The sequence below is a fragment of the Cydia fagiglandana genome, chromosome 18 (genome assembly GCF_963556715.1).
Source record: "Cydia fagiglandana chromosome 18, ilCydFagi1.1, whole genome shotgun sequence".
Taxonomy (NCBI): domain Eukaryota; kingdom Metazoa; phylum Arthropoda; class Insecta; order Lepidoptera; family Tortricidae; genus Cydia; species Cydia fagiglandana.
Window position 1 is genome coordinate 11,933,806 of NC_085949.1, and position 14,428 is coordinate 11,948,233.

General features: G+C 36.2%; 1 protein-coding gene across 1 annotated transcript in view; it reads left to right on the forward strand.

The window, feature by feature from the left end:
• The first annotated feature begins 295 nt into the window (after positions 1–295).
• Positions 296–14,428, forward strand: part of LOC134673146 (zinc transporter ZIP1-like) — a 52,693-nt gene continuing 38,560 nt past the window's right edge. Inside the window, exon 1 of the mRNA XM_063531089.1 lies at positions 296–731. Coding sequence (XP_063387159.1) covers positions 455–731 — 277 coding nt within the window. The 5' untranslated portion in view covers positions 296–454. The remainder of the gene's footprint in view (positions 732–14,428) is intronic.

Sequence of the window (14,428 nt, forward strand, 5' to 3'; positions counted from 1 at the left end):
CATTTTCGTAAATCAGAGGACGATTTTTAGGACATACATTAAAATTGCACTTACATTGTACAGAAGAGGGACTCTATCTATCCACCAAATTTAATCGAAATCCGACAAAATTAAAAACGCCAAAAAATTTGCCTAAGATATGATTATGTTCTAATGCATCACAGTCATGTTCATGCCATATAGTCGTAGCCCCGAGTTAAATCCTCCTTGAGTGACGAAAGTAAAGTGCACTCCAAATTGATGTTGCAAGAGCCTTAAGGTTTTTGTAGAGCGCGGGAGTGGACGGTCCGACCGCCGCCGGCGCCGACGCCGCATCTAGTACCCACTCGGCTCTCGGACGACGCGCGCGCATGTGATACCAGCACCAGATACCGATACCGATATTGTATAAAAGGGCGCGCGCCCTTGGTACCACACAGTTCACTTCAAACCGGGCAGCACATCAAACTCCAAAATGCACTTCCGTCACGATGAAGATGATGATGGCGAGGGAGTTATTCTGGCTAAAGGGGTGTCCATGGTTGTCCTTTTCTGTGCTTCCATGGTCTGCGGAATCGCTCCTCTGCTGCTGGCGAAGAAGTTCCACTGGGTCTCGGCTGGAGAGGCCAGCAACCTGAAGTCTACGAATAGAATAGTGATGACATTGCTGTCTTTTGGGGGTGGTGTGCTCCTGTCGACCACCTTCATGCATCTGATTCCTGAAGTGGACCATAATGTGGAGTATTTGGAAGGTGAGTTTTTTGTTATGTTTCGTTGATATAGTTTTTTTTATGCGAGTTGAAATTATAATCAATGCGGTGGTATAGTTCTTCCTTAATTAATACAGGTACAATTGCGGTACGGATTTCATACTTATTATCAAATAAAGTTACTTTTATTTTCATGGTTCTATACTTCTTACTTACTACAAATGATAATTTACAAATAATTTCATAAATCACGAGTCATGTCTTCTAACAGCTGTAAATCTTACTCTTTCTATTTCTGAATAATGACTGTAGGGCTACTTCTGCTCTACACGTTTCGCTTAGGTAGTTACTGTATTTTATTATTATAGGGAGACGATCCGAATGCCAAACATATATGTATATTTTGGGTGATAGCTGATACCAGCACCTGGCTTTTTAAATTAGCTCAGATTATAACCCTTACACACTCAGCATCAAATGTAGGGGATCAGACAACTCGTCAAAAGTATCTGCCATTCTCTAATAGAAATATATTCATGGACAAATTTAGAGCAACCCAAAAAAGGGTTAACATAATAATGGATTAAGTACAGTTACAGCATAATGTAATAATTTTTTGCGTTCCTCTAATTTTATCCATGATTGGTTATATGTAGAGCAATTACACTGCGACAGATACTATAATATACCTGGATTGTAGGGCTAGGTATAATTTTTAATTTAAATTAATTTAATAATTATTATAATATTTTTTTCATCCGCTACGATTGATGTTGTAAAACAGTTACAACAATATTATGTAAATTTAATTATATTTAAGTGATGTGTTCGCACGAAAACAATAGAGCGGTATAAATAAACAATAAAAAAATAAACGAATCTCAAACTATAAGTTTTGGTTGTAGGTATATAATTCTTTCGGCTATAGGTTACAAAAATCGTTCGTAGCTACATTAGTCCGTATATTTAAATTGGAATTTAACCTCTTCTTTAAAATAAATTACGTGCGATGATATCTACTAAATTAGTTAGGCTAACTACTAAAAGTGTTGTTATGAAACTCATACGAAATAACATTATTACATTACGCATTAGAGCATGAGCATCAGGTCGATCAAGGGCAACCGTGAATTAGCGTAGACACTTCATTAATACTATCAACAGCCTTGCATTGTTGGAATACATTACCTGTAATTTATTTAAATGACAAGTCTTTTGGAGGTAAATGTTGTTGGTTTCTTAAACTTGTTTAATCGATAAATTTAATAATTTAAATTTATCTAATTAATTAAAGCGGCTAGTTAAAAAAAACGCATCTTTTTCCAAAACAATATTATATAAATTATTACCCGGTGTGGTGGGCCAAAATGGTTACTGAGTGGGACCCACGGAACACCGTATAGACGGTGCAGACTGCAGGTGCAGGCAGACCTAAAAAGAGATCAGTATGGTGACGCTTATTAGATACATTAGACCGTCACAAAACTGATTCATACTTTTTGTATAAAAATCGGAGATACTATTTTCGTTTGTTACCTATTAGCCCAAAATATTATAATTTTTGAAAAAGTACAGGTTAAAAAGAATCTATTTATGAAATACTTGGGTATAAGACGTTAACGTTAACAATGTAAGCACACCTACAGCCAAGTAAACTTAGGTATCTCTTTTTACCTCAATGCAATGTACTATTCCACTGTTTACTATTTTGGTTCGGAAATAGTTAACTATCAGTTTATTATCTACTTAATCCCCAGGCCCATTGAGCAACACTGCCGTAAATAAACTGTAAACAATGTTTACATGAAAATACTTTTTTAACCTTCAGTAGACCTATGACGATACAGGTTGATATGACCACTGCCACAGATTGTAATAGCCACATCACATTTTTTGAGGAAGAACCATTAATAACTGATAATTCATTAAGAATGTTGATTGAGAACCGGTTTTATTTTACTATTCTACGATTTTTGCCTGTTATGTCGAGCCTAGTATTAGTAGTATTTTCAATATATTCCTACAGTATAACGGAGTTTTCTACAGGAACAATCGAATTCAGAATGTTCTTATAATTATAATTTATATCCATTATAAAACTCAGGCCTTTAAAACAAGTTTTTACCAATTTCATAACCGTAAATTATGTCAATAGCCCCAATAGAACAATTGCCGCATCAATGAAGTTTTCGTCGGTTTCAATTGATTTGACGGCTCATTAGAATGTGCGGTCATTATCTAACTCTTACGCAACCAGAGTCACTGGGCCACTGTCCGACACAGCCGTAAGATGAGGCGTGTTATTCCAACTACTTACTTAGTTTAAGGCTCAATCTAACCAGCTTAAAATCTCTTATCGAGAGTTTCTTTTATTTTTTGCCATTTTTATATATTGTGACCTTTTTTGCCACTTTTGTGTTATTTCTACTCAGAGTCACGAGCTTTCGATCCTAATGGGATAAAAAAATGCCCCAGTGTTTTTTCCTACTGTGTTACTATTTCCCCATATACTTTGTATGGCGGTAAGAAAAAGGAAAGTTTGAAAAATGTATGGAAATTTTATTCTCCTATAAGGATGAAAAGAGCTCTTTTCATCCTTATAGGAGAATAAAATTTCGATCCTGACTAGAAATAACACAAAAGTGGCAAAAAAGGTCACAATACTTATATAAAAATGGCAAAAAATAAAAGAAACTCTATTACGAGCGAAATTTGTTGAGGATCTCGAGATAACGTTACATCGGCGCCCGAAAATTCTATCCGCAACGCAATGGTGATTCTCAGGTAGCCGATACCAGTTTGCCAGTTACCTGTTTACGATAATCGTCCTATTATCGTATGTTAATTCAGACAATAATTCGAGTTGTTTTAATGACAATGTTACTTGTACTGTACTGTTATTTCTTAGAACCAGCCAAATAAATGGAAATGCCATGAAAATTTTAAGTTCATTCGGTATAACGGTCGGCAGAACCGAGAGAAAAGGCGATAGTGATGTTACCAGCAATCTGTTATGTTTTCCAGTTCAAAGTGGTGTTTAAGTTTAAACCTTATATTGACAAATAAAAAAATGTGATATCGAGCATATCTTGCGCCTCATTGTGCCTATATTCCTCAATAAATGGATAAAGCCACGTCTACCTTGACTTGCCAAGAAATTAAAGGTAATATCACAGTCATGTACCACAATTTTTGGTGTCAGATGATGTAAACATATGACCCTCTATAAGTTATCGAACTATTATGTTAATCGAGTTCTACAATTTAAATATCCAAGCCCTTAACAGTCAAGCGAGTTCTGGCCACCTGTCAACCGAAACTACCAATACAAGTCAAGATCCTGCCTCACGTGTTAGTTTTAATTATAAAATATTTATAATAATTAGTGGAATCGCGGTCATCACGTGTCGGTCGTTATTCGTTATTGCGCCGTTCGTATCGTTGTGTGGAATTATGTATGAGTGATATCTTGACATTATTATGATGTGCAAATTCGATAATTATTTTATCGATGATAGTTAACATATGTACGCTTGTAAGTAGTTGACATATATGTATGTCTGAGGTATATTTTGCAGGCTAGGTAATACAGATAATAGAGAGTTATGATTAGACATTAGACTCCACTGAGTCGTAAAATAGTACATAATATCGGCCTACTCGTACCATCCGTGTAAGCAGTGACGCTTATACAACAATGTGCTTTTCATTTAAATAATACATAGTTTATTTAATGTACTAAGTACACTCACCATCAGATATATCCGAGTGGCCAAGGTGCCCACAAATATTTGAACATGTCTCTATTGTCAAGGCTTTAGAGTGCGTGTTCAGATATTATGGATCATCTCGGTCGCTACGATATATCTGATAGCGAGTGTAAAAAATAAAATTGCTTTGTTAAGGCTTCTATCTCTACCTACCTACTACTAGTCAAAGTAATCAAACAGAACATTACTTGAGGAAAACAAACTTAACAAGGAAACAAATTGCTTTGCAAATTGCAATGCAATTATGCACAATCTAAAACAAACAAAAATAGACGAGGGGCCCGATTCGGATTTTAAAATAGATATCTATTAGATATCAGCAAGATACGATAACGATATGTTTAAGATCTAACCTGTCAAATTTGACATTTGCGCGATTCTGCAGATACTCTTGAACGATTTCCACAGGATATGACTTAGAGATCCAATTCACATCTATAACAGATATCTTACTCTATCTAACGCGCTGCAAAAGAGAACTAGTTGATATCTAAACTATAACGTACCTATCTAGAATGGATCTAGTACGTGTCGTCTCTTGTGAATATATTGAAGTTCGAATACGGCTGGAGGCTTCCCCGGCACGCCGCTAGCCACGAAATCATTAATGACTGATAAATTACTTCTTACTTGCAGTCAAGTCAAGGTCAAAAAAGAAAAATAAATGGATAAAGTGGCAAAATCTATATTTAGTTTGACAGTCGGTTGCATCGATATTTTTGATCTAGACTAGGTGCTTAGAAGGCTAGAATATAAACGTAATAAGTTAAACGTCAATCCGTAACAATTTTCATATTAGGTACTAGGTATACTTAAGATTAGTAATTATACTTGTTTGAGATGATGTACTTCATGTGATGACGTGTGTTTTTGTACCTACAGTATTTATCATTTTGGTTTATCCGTGACTATACTATATATAGTAGTGGACCCTATAATGGACGTGGAACCAGTAATGGGACAAAAAAACATAATTCCTCTAAAATAAGTATCTAAAAGTAGTTTATAAACACTGGCTGTATATTATCATAAATAAGAGTCTTAGAGCTGTTTCAGTTTGAAGTTTTATTAAATTTGGTTGTTTTTTAAGAAATTGGCGTCAAACTAAAAGTAGTCGTGTCACTGAAAAAAAATACCACTACGAATTCTTAACAACTTCGCTAAGAGAGGTGAGTTAATTTATTAAATTTTAATTAATTAATACTTGATGTAAACTAGAATGTGTTTTGTTAATTGCATTTACCATGAGATAAGGTATACAACACACTATGTTGTGACTCCACAGATGTAAAAAAATAGTGGTATTTGGCCCAATCCCATTATAGGAGCTGTAAAACTGCGTACCTCCTATGATGGGACAAATGACAGAATGATGCTTGCTATGCCATAATTTCATGTTTAAACAATACAGAAATAAAATGTAGTTAAGAAATATGTCAATCAGAAGGTATTCTCGGACTTCGGATAAATTAATATCGTTTTTCCAAACTTTTATTTAACTTGCCCTGTTAGTTAGTGTGGGTCCAATCTTTGTAGCTGAATTTGAGCCACTTTTCGATTTCCGATTCAGTTGAAATTTTGTATAAGTACGTAATTAAGTATGCAAATCAGATGATAATGCAATATTATGATAACATGGACCTGATCTGATGATGGAGACAGGAGGTGGCCATGGGAACTTTATCGCATTAAACCCTAACTAATTGTGTTAGGGTATATTAGAATTGTCTCGATGGATCTAATACAATAATAATTGGCTGTGGAAAGAAAAATACATTCAGCGATAAAAGCTTATACCAAAAATTGTTTTATTTTGCCGTAATTTATTCCCCATTTCAATATTTTATACTGATAGAACAATGTCCATCATAGGGGGCCCATTACTGGATCCACGTCCATTACCGGGGGCCCATTACTGGAACTTTGGTGTCCATGACTGGAGAAAAAAAGCATAGTTTTAATTTGTTAAATATGTGGAAACTAATTGCAGTATCTTTGATACAATACGCCTAAAACATGAAAGACGGATAGGACTTTCATCTTTTAACACGCTAAGCGGTAGACCATTTACATGTATAAGGGAAATATCATAAATACTCCAAATTTCCTCTTAAATGTCCCATGACTGGTGCTGTTACTATATAAGTATCTAATAAAATCTAAAATTAAAACAAACTGAATGTACCGAAGATGCTTAGCCTTAGGTATTGTATTGTAGGTATTGTAAGTTGGGCGATTTTCCGCACCTCGACGATTGGCTCCTATTTTGCATGAAGTTGGTATAAGAAGAAGAATAGATAGACTGATGTGCCGTCAGAAAGTTTCCAAAATTACGATTTATTTCCAATAAGAAATTAGCCTGTAACTTCTCAAGTATAGGAAACATTTTATATTTCTAATATGGAAACATATTTAATTATTTTTTAAATTTTCACCCGAGGACTTTTCCGATTGCTTTGGGAGTCTTGGGACTTTCTGCAACAGGCAGAATTACATTCTTATAAACACAGAAATTCTTTCTTGGACTGTTAACTAGACAGCCAGCTCTTCGGTCTCCTACGGCCTCTCTGAGTCTCTTCGACAACCCTTTTAAATATAACTATAAGCTTGAACTCTAATTTCGCATAGTTTTTATGGATTCGAGGTCACTTTTATGATGGTTCTATCAAAGCAACGCGCTCGAATCGATGGGAATGTACATTGTACGGTTTGGCGTCTGCCGCGTGACCAGGGTATTCAGGTTAGGCTATTTATAAGAAGCAACCATAGTTTATAGATATTTGGCCGATTTCACCAAAATTTCAGGATATATGTACTTGAGGATATCAAGAGATCTAGTCAAGATGACAATTGTTGATAGAAAACGGCAAATGAAACTTGACCCTTCTTTGCATGATTTTTTATTTTTGCCCGAAATTAATATACACGTATTACGTAACTGTTTGCGGACTATGGGAAAAATGGTAAAAAAATTATAACATCGATTTTCACTGCGAAATCAGTGTTAGAAGTTGAATAGGCTAAATCATATTTGTGTAAATAAGTATGTAATTTTCAGTAATAGATATATGAACAATTTTACTACCATTAGAAAGGTACACTATTTGTGATATAACTATGATAAAGTTATTAAATATAAAAGAATTACAAACCCCGAAAAAAAGGCCCAAAATCACATATTAAAAATCATCAAGTACTGGGTATTTCCAAGTTTTCCGACATTTCGTCTATGACAAATGTATTTTTTATAAATTAAAATACTGCATAAATTTACGTAAAAAATCAGAAAATGGATTAGTGCTGAAAGTCTTAAAAATAAATCACAACACAAGCCTTCTTGAGCTTACTGTGGGACTTAGTCAATCTGTGTAAGAATCTGTGTAAGAATGTCCTAAATGTCAATCACCTCCGAAAGCACCTTTATTTCATAGGACAATGTTATGACGGAAATTTCCATCACCATGCAAAGGAGGGTTAAATAATGTACTTATGGCACTTTTCGTACCATCCCAATACATTTTTTCGTTTTGTTTGGCATTTGTCGATGTTTATTTGTGTACACTAAAAAATAAATGTAAATACATATCTTCCTTTGACATTTGTTCACACGAAAGTTTTGTGTAAAAAATATGTATATATATATATTTATCTCAGAGAAATCAAAAAAGCTGTAAATCATACAAAAGTATAAGTGTAAGGTGGGTACTTACTTTATACTATTAGAAGTATTAGAACAAAAATTAAATTATTTTCAGGAAATATTCCATTCCACTGGGTCACTTTTTCTTGGTAGGTATATGACATTTATTTCAGTTTGTATTTACTTTATAATCTAGATCCAATACGATTACATAGCTATGTACCTACTCTCTCTTTTAATCAAATAGGTAATTAATACGTATGATATACCTATATCATGTAGGTACCTACATAAAACGAAAGAAAATCTAGATCTCGAACTAGTTAATTATTTTGTGTCAGTAATTATTGGAAATCCTAGCGAGGTTTCCCGGAAGTGGCCAGGCGGCGGCAACCGGAAGCGGGGGCGCGCCAAGGCTACGCTGGAAGTCATTTTCAGGGCACATTGTTCCTGAAAAACTCATTGATATTAGGACTGTGGCCTTTGGCTGTAAAAACAATATAATAGGGGTTAAGGTATGATTATTTAGATTTATGATTTCAGTATTTAACAGTCGTAGTTTCGGACCCTGGCACCAACTTATGAGTTTATCGGAACTTATGTGTTCGATATCAATTGATGTTTACCTAGGTATACCTACATATTTAACATACATAGGTACCTACTTTTAACCCTATACTTCCCCATACTTTTAACGCGAGCCCGACTCGCACTTGGCCGGTTTTTTTTAAATAAACATAAAACGAATTAAAAACTAAACTTAAATATAAACATAAACTAAATAAAAGTATAAAATAAACTACCTAAGTACGTACCTATCTACTGAAACCCGTCCCGGGCTGCCCCCGTCGCCAAGGTGCCCATTACGCTCGCTGAGTTGCCGCGTTAGATTGGAATGAATAAACATATAAATAGTCCTTGCATTGTTTAAACCTGAAATCTGCGAAAAGGTTGAATTTTTAATACTCTTTAAGTTCCTCATCTTTACTTTAATTTGCTGTAATAAATAATTCTTAGATAATGAAAACACAACTTTTCCGCATTCCATTGAATCCTCTTTTACTGCCGCTGTAGTGTTTAGGATTCCGTACCCAAAGGGTAAAAATGGGACCCTATTACCAACTAAGTATTACTAAGCTAAGGCCCACTTGCACCATTCCACTAACCCGGGGTTAGCCGGTTAAACCTGGAGTTACCATGGTTACCATTACTATTTGACACTGGGTTAACTATTTAACCACTTAACCCCGGGTTAGTGGGATGGTGCAAGTGGGATTAAGACTCCGCTGTAGGTCTGTCTGTCACCAGGCTGTATCTCATGAACCATGATAGCTAGGCAGTTGAAATTTTGACAGATGATGTAAGTATTTCTGATGTTGCCGCTAGGACAACAAATACTAAAAACAGAATATAATAAATATTTAAGTGGGGCTCCCATACAACAAACGTATTTTTTTTGCCGGTTTTTGCGTACTGGTACGGAACCCTTTGTGCGCGAGTCCGACTCGCACTTGGCCGATTTTTTTAGCTGTATGGCATGCTCACTATTTTTAATTTGCTTTTCTAATTATATCACTCGTAGCTTTGATTTATCGGTATCTAATGTTTTCATTAAAGCCATTAAAATTAATTGACTTGCAGCGTGTTTACCTACTTTTCAGGACTAGGTATTTAAGTAGGTATAAATATGTCTCTATGGAAGCGCTGGTGGCCTAGCGGTAAGAGCGTGCGACTTTCAATCCGGAGGTCGCGGGTTCAAACCCCGGCTCGTACCAATGAGTTTTTCGGAACTTATGTACGAAATATCATTTGATATTTGCCAGTCGCTTTTCGGTGAAGGAAAACATCGCGAGGAAACCGGACTAATCCCAATAAGGCCTAGTTTCCCCTCTGGGTTGGAAGGTCAGATGGCAGTCGCTTTCGTAAAAACTAGTGCCTACGTCAAATCATGGGATTAGTTGTCAAGCGGACCCCAGGCTCCCATGAGCCGTGGCAAAATGCCGGGATAACGCCAGGAAGATAAATATGTCTCTATGATTTTGTCTTCTGGAGGAATATTTACGAGGTGGGCAATTGATTTATTTGTTTTTCATGCTATCACGATCGCAAAACAAGTATACTGACCGCTTGATGGTAAGCGGTCATTGTAGGCTATGGATGGCCTACATTCATAAGGTTATTTCGACATACTAACATGAACTGCCTTGTCTGCCTGTGCATTGAAACCCTCATAATGCTCAAGATTCAATTTTTTGAATCACTCGCTACGCTCGTATCGTCCAACAGCAAATACGTACCTATACTCAAACACACCTAACCTGTCAGTAGAAAAAGGCATTAAATTCAAATTTTCAATGGGAAATCAACTCTTCGCCCGTACATTTTTAAAATTTGCCGCCTTTTTTACTAACAAAGTGGCTGTGCCAGAGATCTTATTTATACGGTCCATAATCGTTGAAAACATTAGCTCAGAGGGCCTACCGCGAGCCACGTTCGACGTGTTGCCTCTCTGTCGCACTTGTAAATTCGTACGTAAGTGTGACAGGGAGGCCACACTTGGAACGTGTTTCGCGGTAGGCCCAAACTGAGTGACCGTCCGATGATGTCACTCTCGGTCGTGTAGGTTACTCTGCTGCATTGTGTACAGATGGTATTGAACTGACTGACAATTAAACTGCAATGTCACCTAAAAGGTACATGCATGACAAAATGCATGTTAGCATTCGAGACCGAAGGTGATAGACATGCATGTTGTATTGCGCATATTGAACTCTTTTGATTCTGAAATTGATTTAAAAATCGAATCTCTTGAATGTTTGAAAAACTAAGACTCACCAAAAAGATGAAACTCCAAAAATTCATACCACCAATGGGTCAAACACATTTTAGAAAAAGAAAATTTTTGTGGACATATATACAGTGTGGAAAGATAAGTCGGGCCCTTTCTTTTTAAAAATAAAAGGAATGTCTCCTTTAAGTAAAATGAGCCAGCTTAAGGATTTAAGGTAGTTCCCCTCCAGGGCCCGACTTATCTTTCCACACTGTATTTAATAAAAGTTAATGAAAACATACTGAAAAAGTAATATTGAACTCCGCACTCTGCACAGACAGAGTTTGTCACCAGACTCCGTCCATGAGTCACGAAGGAAAATACGAGCCGAGCCGAAGTTCAACCTCACAGTGTGTTGTTACTCATCGACGGCTTAAGAATCGGAGCGGCATGGATAAGAAATGGTGTTGGCAACTGTCAAAGGTTTGCATACTTAGATGACGCCATCATAGCTTGCCCCTTTCTCTTATTGAGTTCTGTGAAGCTAAATAGCTTGGCATCTAGGGCATAAAATTATATAAAACAACAAGAATTTGATACAACTCTAGGGATTGACAGGGCAAGCTATGCTGGCGCCATATATCTAAATGCTTCGACCAGCCAACCCCATTGTATAAATTTATCGAGGGCGCCACTGAGCTTTTACAGGCAACACATGATGCAAATATCCATAGCTTCCATCATATAGATGGTTAAGCAAATCTTGTCAGTAGAAAAAGGCGAGAAATTCAAATTTTCTATGAGACGATATCCCTTTGCGCCTACATTTTTCAAATTTGCCGCCTTTTTTTTTGACATGATCTAACATTATTATTGTGAACGACGCATGAGCGAAATACGCATACGCAAGTGTACTCGTTGCTGTGATCGTCGTAGTTTCTCGTACACAGACTACACACTGGACTTTCTCTGCGCTCTCTCGGAAAATGCGAGACTTAGCGGCAAGCGGGAGGAGCTAGGTTATATCAGAGGAAAGAAAATAGTACCCGTAGGTACATACAACTGAGCAACATCTGTTTTTTAAATGTCATATGTTTATGAATAACGCCAAATTGCGGGGATCTTTCTCTTTTACTCTCATTTAAGACGTATTAGAGTGATAGAGAAAAATGCTCGCAATTGACGAACTTTGATCATTGACTTTCACTTCGATCATGATCCATGGAACATGGCGGATCTGCTCCAGACATTTTTATTTATTTTTTTCTACTCCTGTACTTTTATTTGTTATTTAAAGGGTCGTGCGCACACCTTTAAAACCCTACCTTATAGTTGTCAAGACAAGTGTTTAGTCTTTTCCCCAATAAAGAATTTGTGCATACACGCCGTATCTTTTTGGCGATTTTACGATACTTCGTGTAATGACCACTTAAAAAATATATTATTTAATGAAATACAGTGTTGCCAACCTTATTTTAAATGTCATCTCTGACAAATAAGTGAACCATAGATATGGTTTTTTTTTATTTCATTCATTCATTCATTATTTTCCCGCCCGTACCCTCCATTATTGCTACTTCTTGAATTAAAACGATTTGATAAATTTTCAATTTTATTTCAAAGTAAGTAGTTTTAACACATAGATATCAGTGAATGAACATGGGTCAAAATGATATAAAAATAATAAAATCATTTATCCATATATATTTATTTTTTGATAATTTTATAATTTTATACGTGTTTATTTTGAGTTATAGTCGTGTGTCGATAGATGGCAGTAAATTTACAACATTTACTATGACAGGACTCCTCTATACTATCTATACTTTTTGTATGTAGTGAATGGCAAGCGCAATGGGTGCAGTTAATGAAGAATTCTTTTGGAAATGCGAATTCTAATTTAGACATAATTCGGCGGTAGGTGGTCTCGGCCGCCCGCCATTATGCTTTGTACCTTGTCTACAATGTTTGCTTCAGCTGCTCCAGCTATCCTCCAGTGCATCTTGAAGGCCTCGACGGATGACTGAATATCAACGACTTATACAGTCAAACAAAAAGTCAACAATTTTTTTACTTTTTCATACATTTTGGCTGATCAGATGTGGACGTTTTCTATGGAAAAGCCAAAAAAATTTCCCCGATTTTAGGGTTGGTCCCATAGTAAAAGTAGCTCAGTTTAGCGAGTAAAATCAAGCCCTGGAATTAAAGCCCCATGGTCAGACACATACTGTATACTGTTATATATATCTAATATACCTACTTGACATTGGCAAAGTGCCCTGGTGGCAGAGAAGCCATTATTACGAATAAATAAAAAATCTGTTATCATTCTCGAAAAAGGGATCAAATATTGAACATATGTATTCTAAATGCAAGTTTCAACGGCAAACAATACAATATTCGTACCATTTGAATACAGCTCCCGGCAGCTTACGCAACGTAGCCATTCTATCCCCTCACAGCCTTTATGAGTCATGAGGAAGGGGTCTTAAGGATCAGGTAGGGTGCGTTCACTGCGTTTACCGATGGAGTGCTATGCATGCGTCAGATATAAGTAACTAGTAGAAATATGAGATGAATCACAAATCGGAGATGGGAGAGGAGAGTCGCCTTGTTTTATAGGCTCCGTGCATGATATAGGGGGCAGCATAGGAGCCGTCAAATTTTTGGCGCGAGGCGTAAATTTTCGGGGTGGCGATGTTTCGTTTATGCTTTCGATGTAGCCCATAAGATGACAGAACTTACTATGCACAAGGAAACGTACCAACGAGAATGGTAAATGGTAGCACTTGCTTTGGCAATGTACATGTACATATATGTTTCCGATTCAGGCCACAAGATGGCAGAACCCATAGAAAACAATTATAGTAGTATACCCTATAATGGACGTGGAACCAGTAATGGGACAAAAAAATATAATTCCTCTAAAATAACTATCTAAAAGTAGTTTATAAACACTGGCTGTATATTATCGTAAATAAGAGTCCTAGAGCTGTTTCAGTTTGAAGTCCCATCAACTTTGGTTGTTTTTTAAGAAATTGGCGTCAACCCAAAAGTTGCCGTGTCACTGAAAAAAAATACCACTACGAATTCTTAACAACTTCGCTAAGAGAGGCGAGTTAATTTATAAAATTTTAATTAATTAATACTTGATGAAAACTAGAATGTGTTTTGTTAATTGCATCTACCATGAGATAAGGTATACAACACACTATGTTGTGACTCCACAGATGTAAAAAAATAGTGGTATTTGGCCCAATCCCATTATAGGAGCTGTAAAACTGCGTACCTCCTATGATGGGACAATTGACAGAATGATGCTTGCCACGCCATAATTTCATGTTCAAACAATACAGAAGTAAAATGTAGTTACGAAATATGTCAATCAGGAGGTATTCTCGGACTTCGGATAAATTAATATCGTTTTTCCAAACTTTTATTTAACTTGCACTGTTAGTTAGTGTGGGTCCAATCTTGGTAGCTGAATTTGAGCCACTTTTCGATTTCCGATTCAGTTGAAATTTTGTGTAAGTACGTAATTAAGTAGGTAAATCGGATG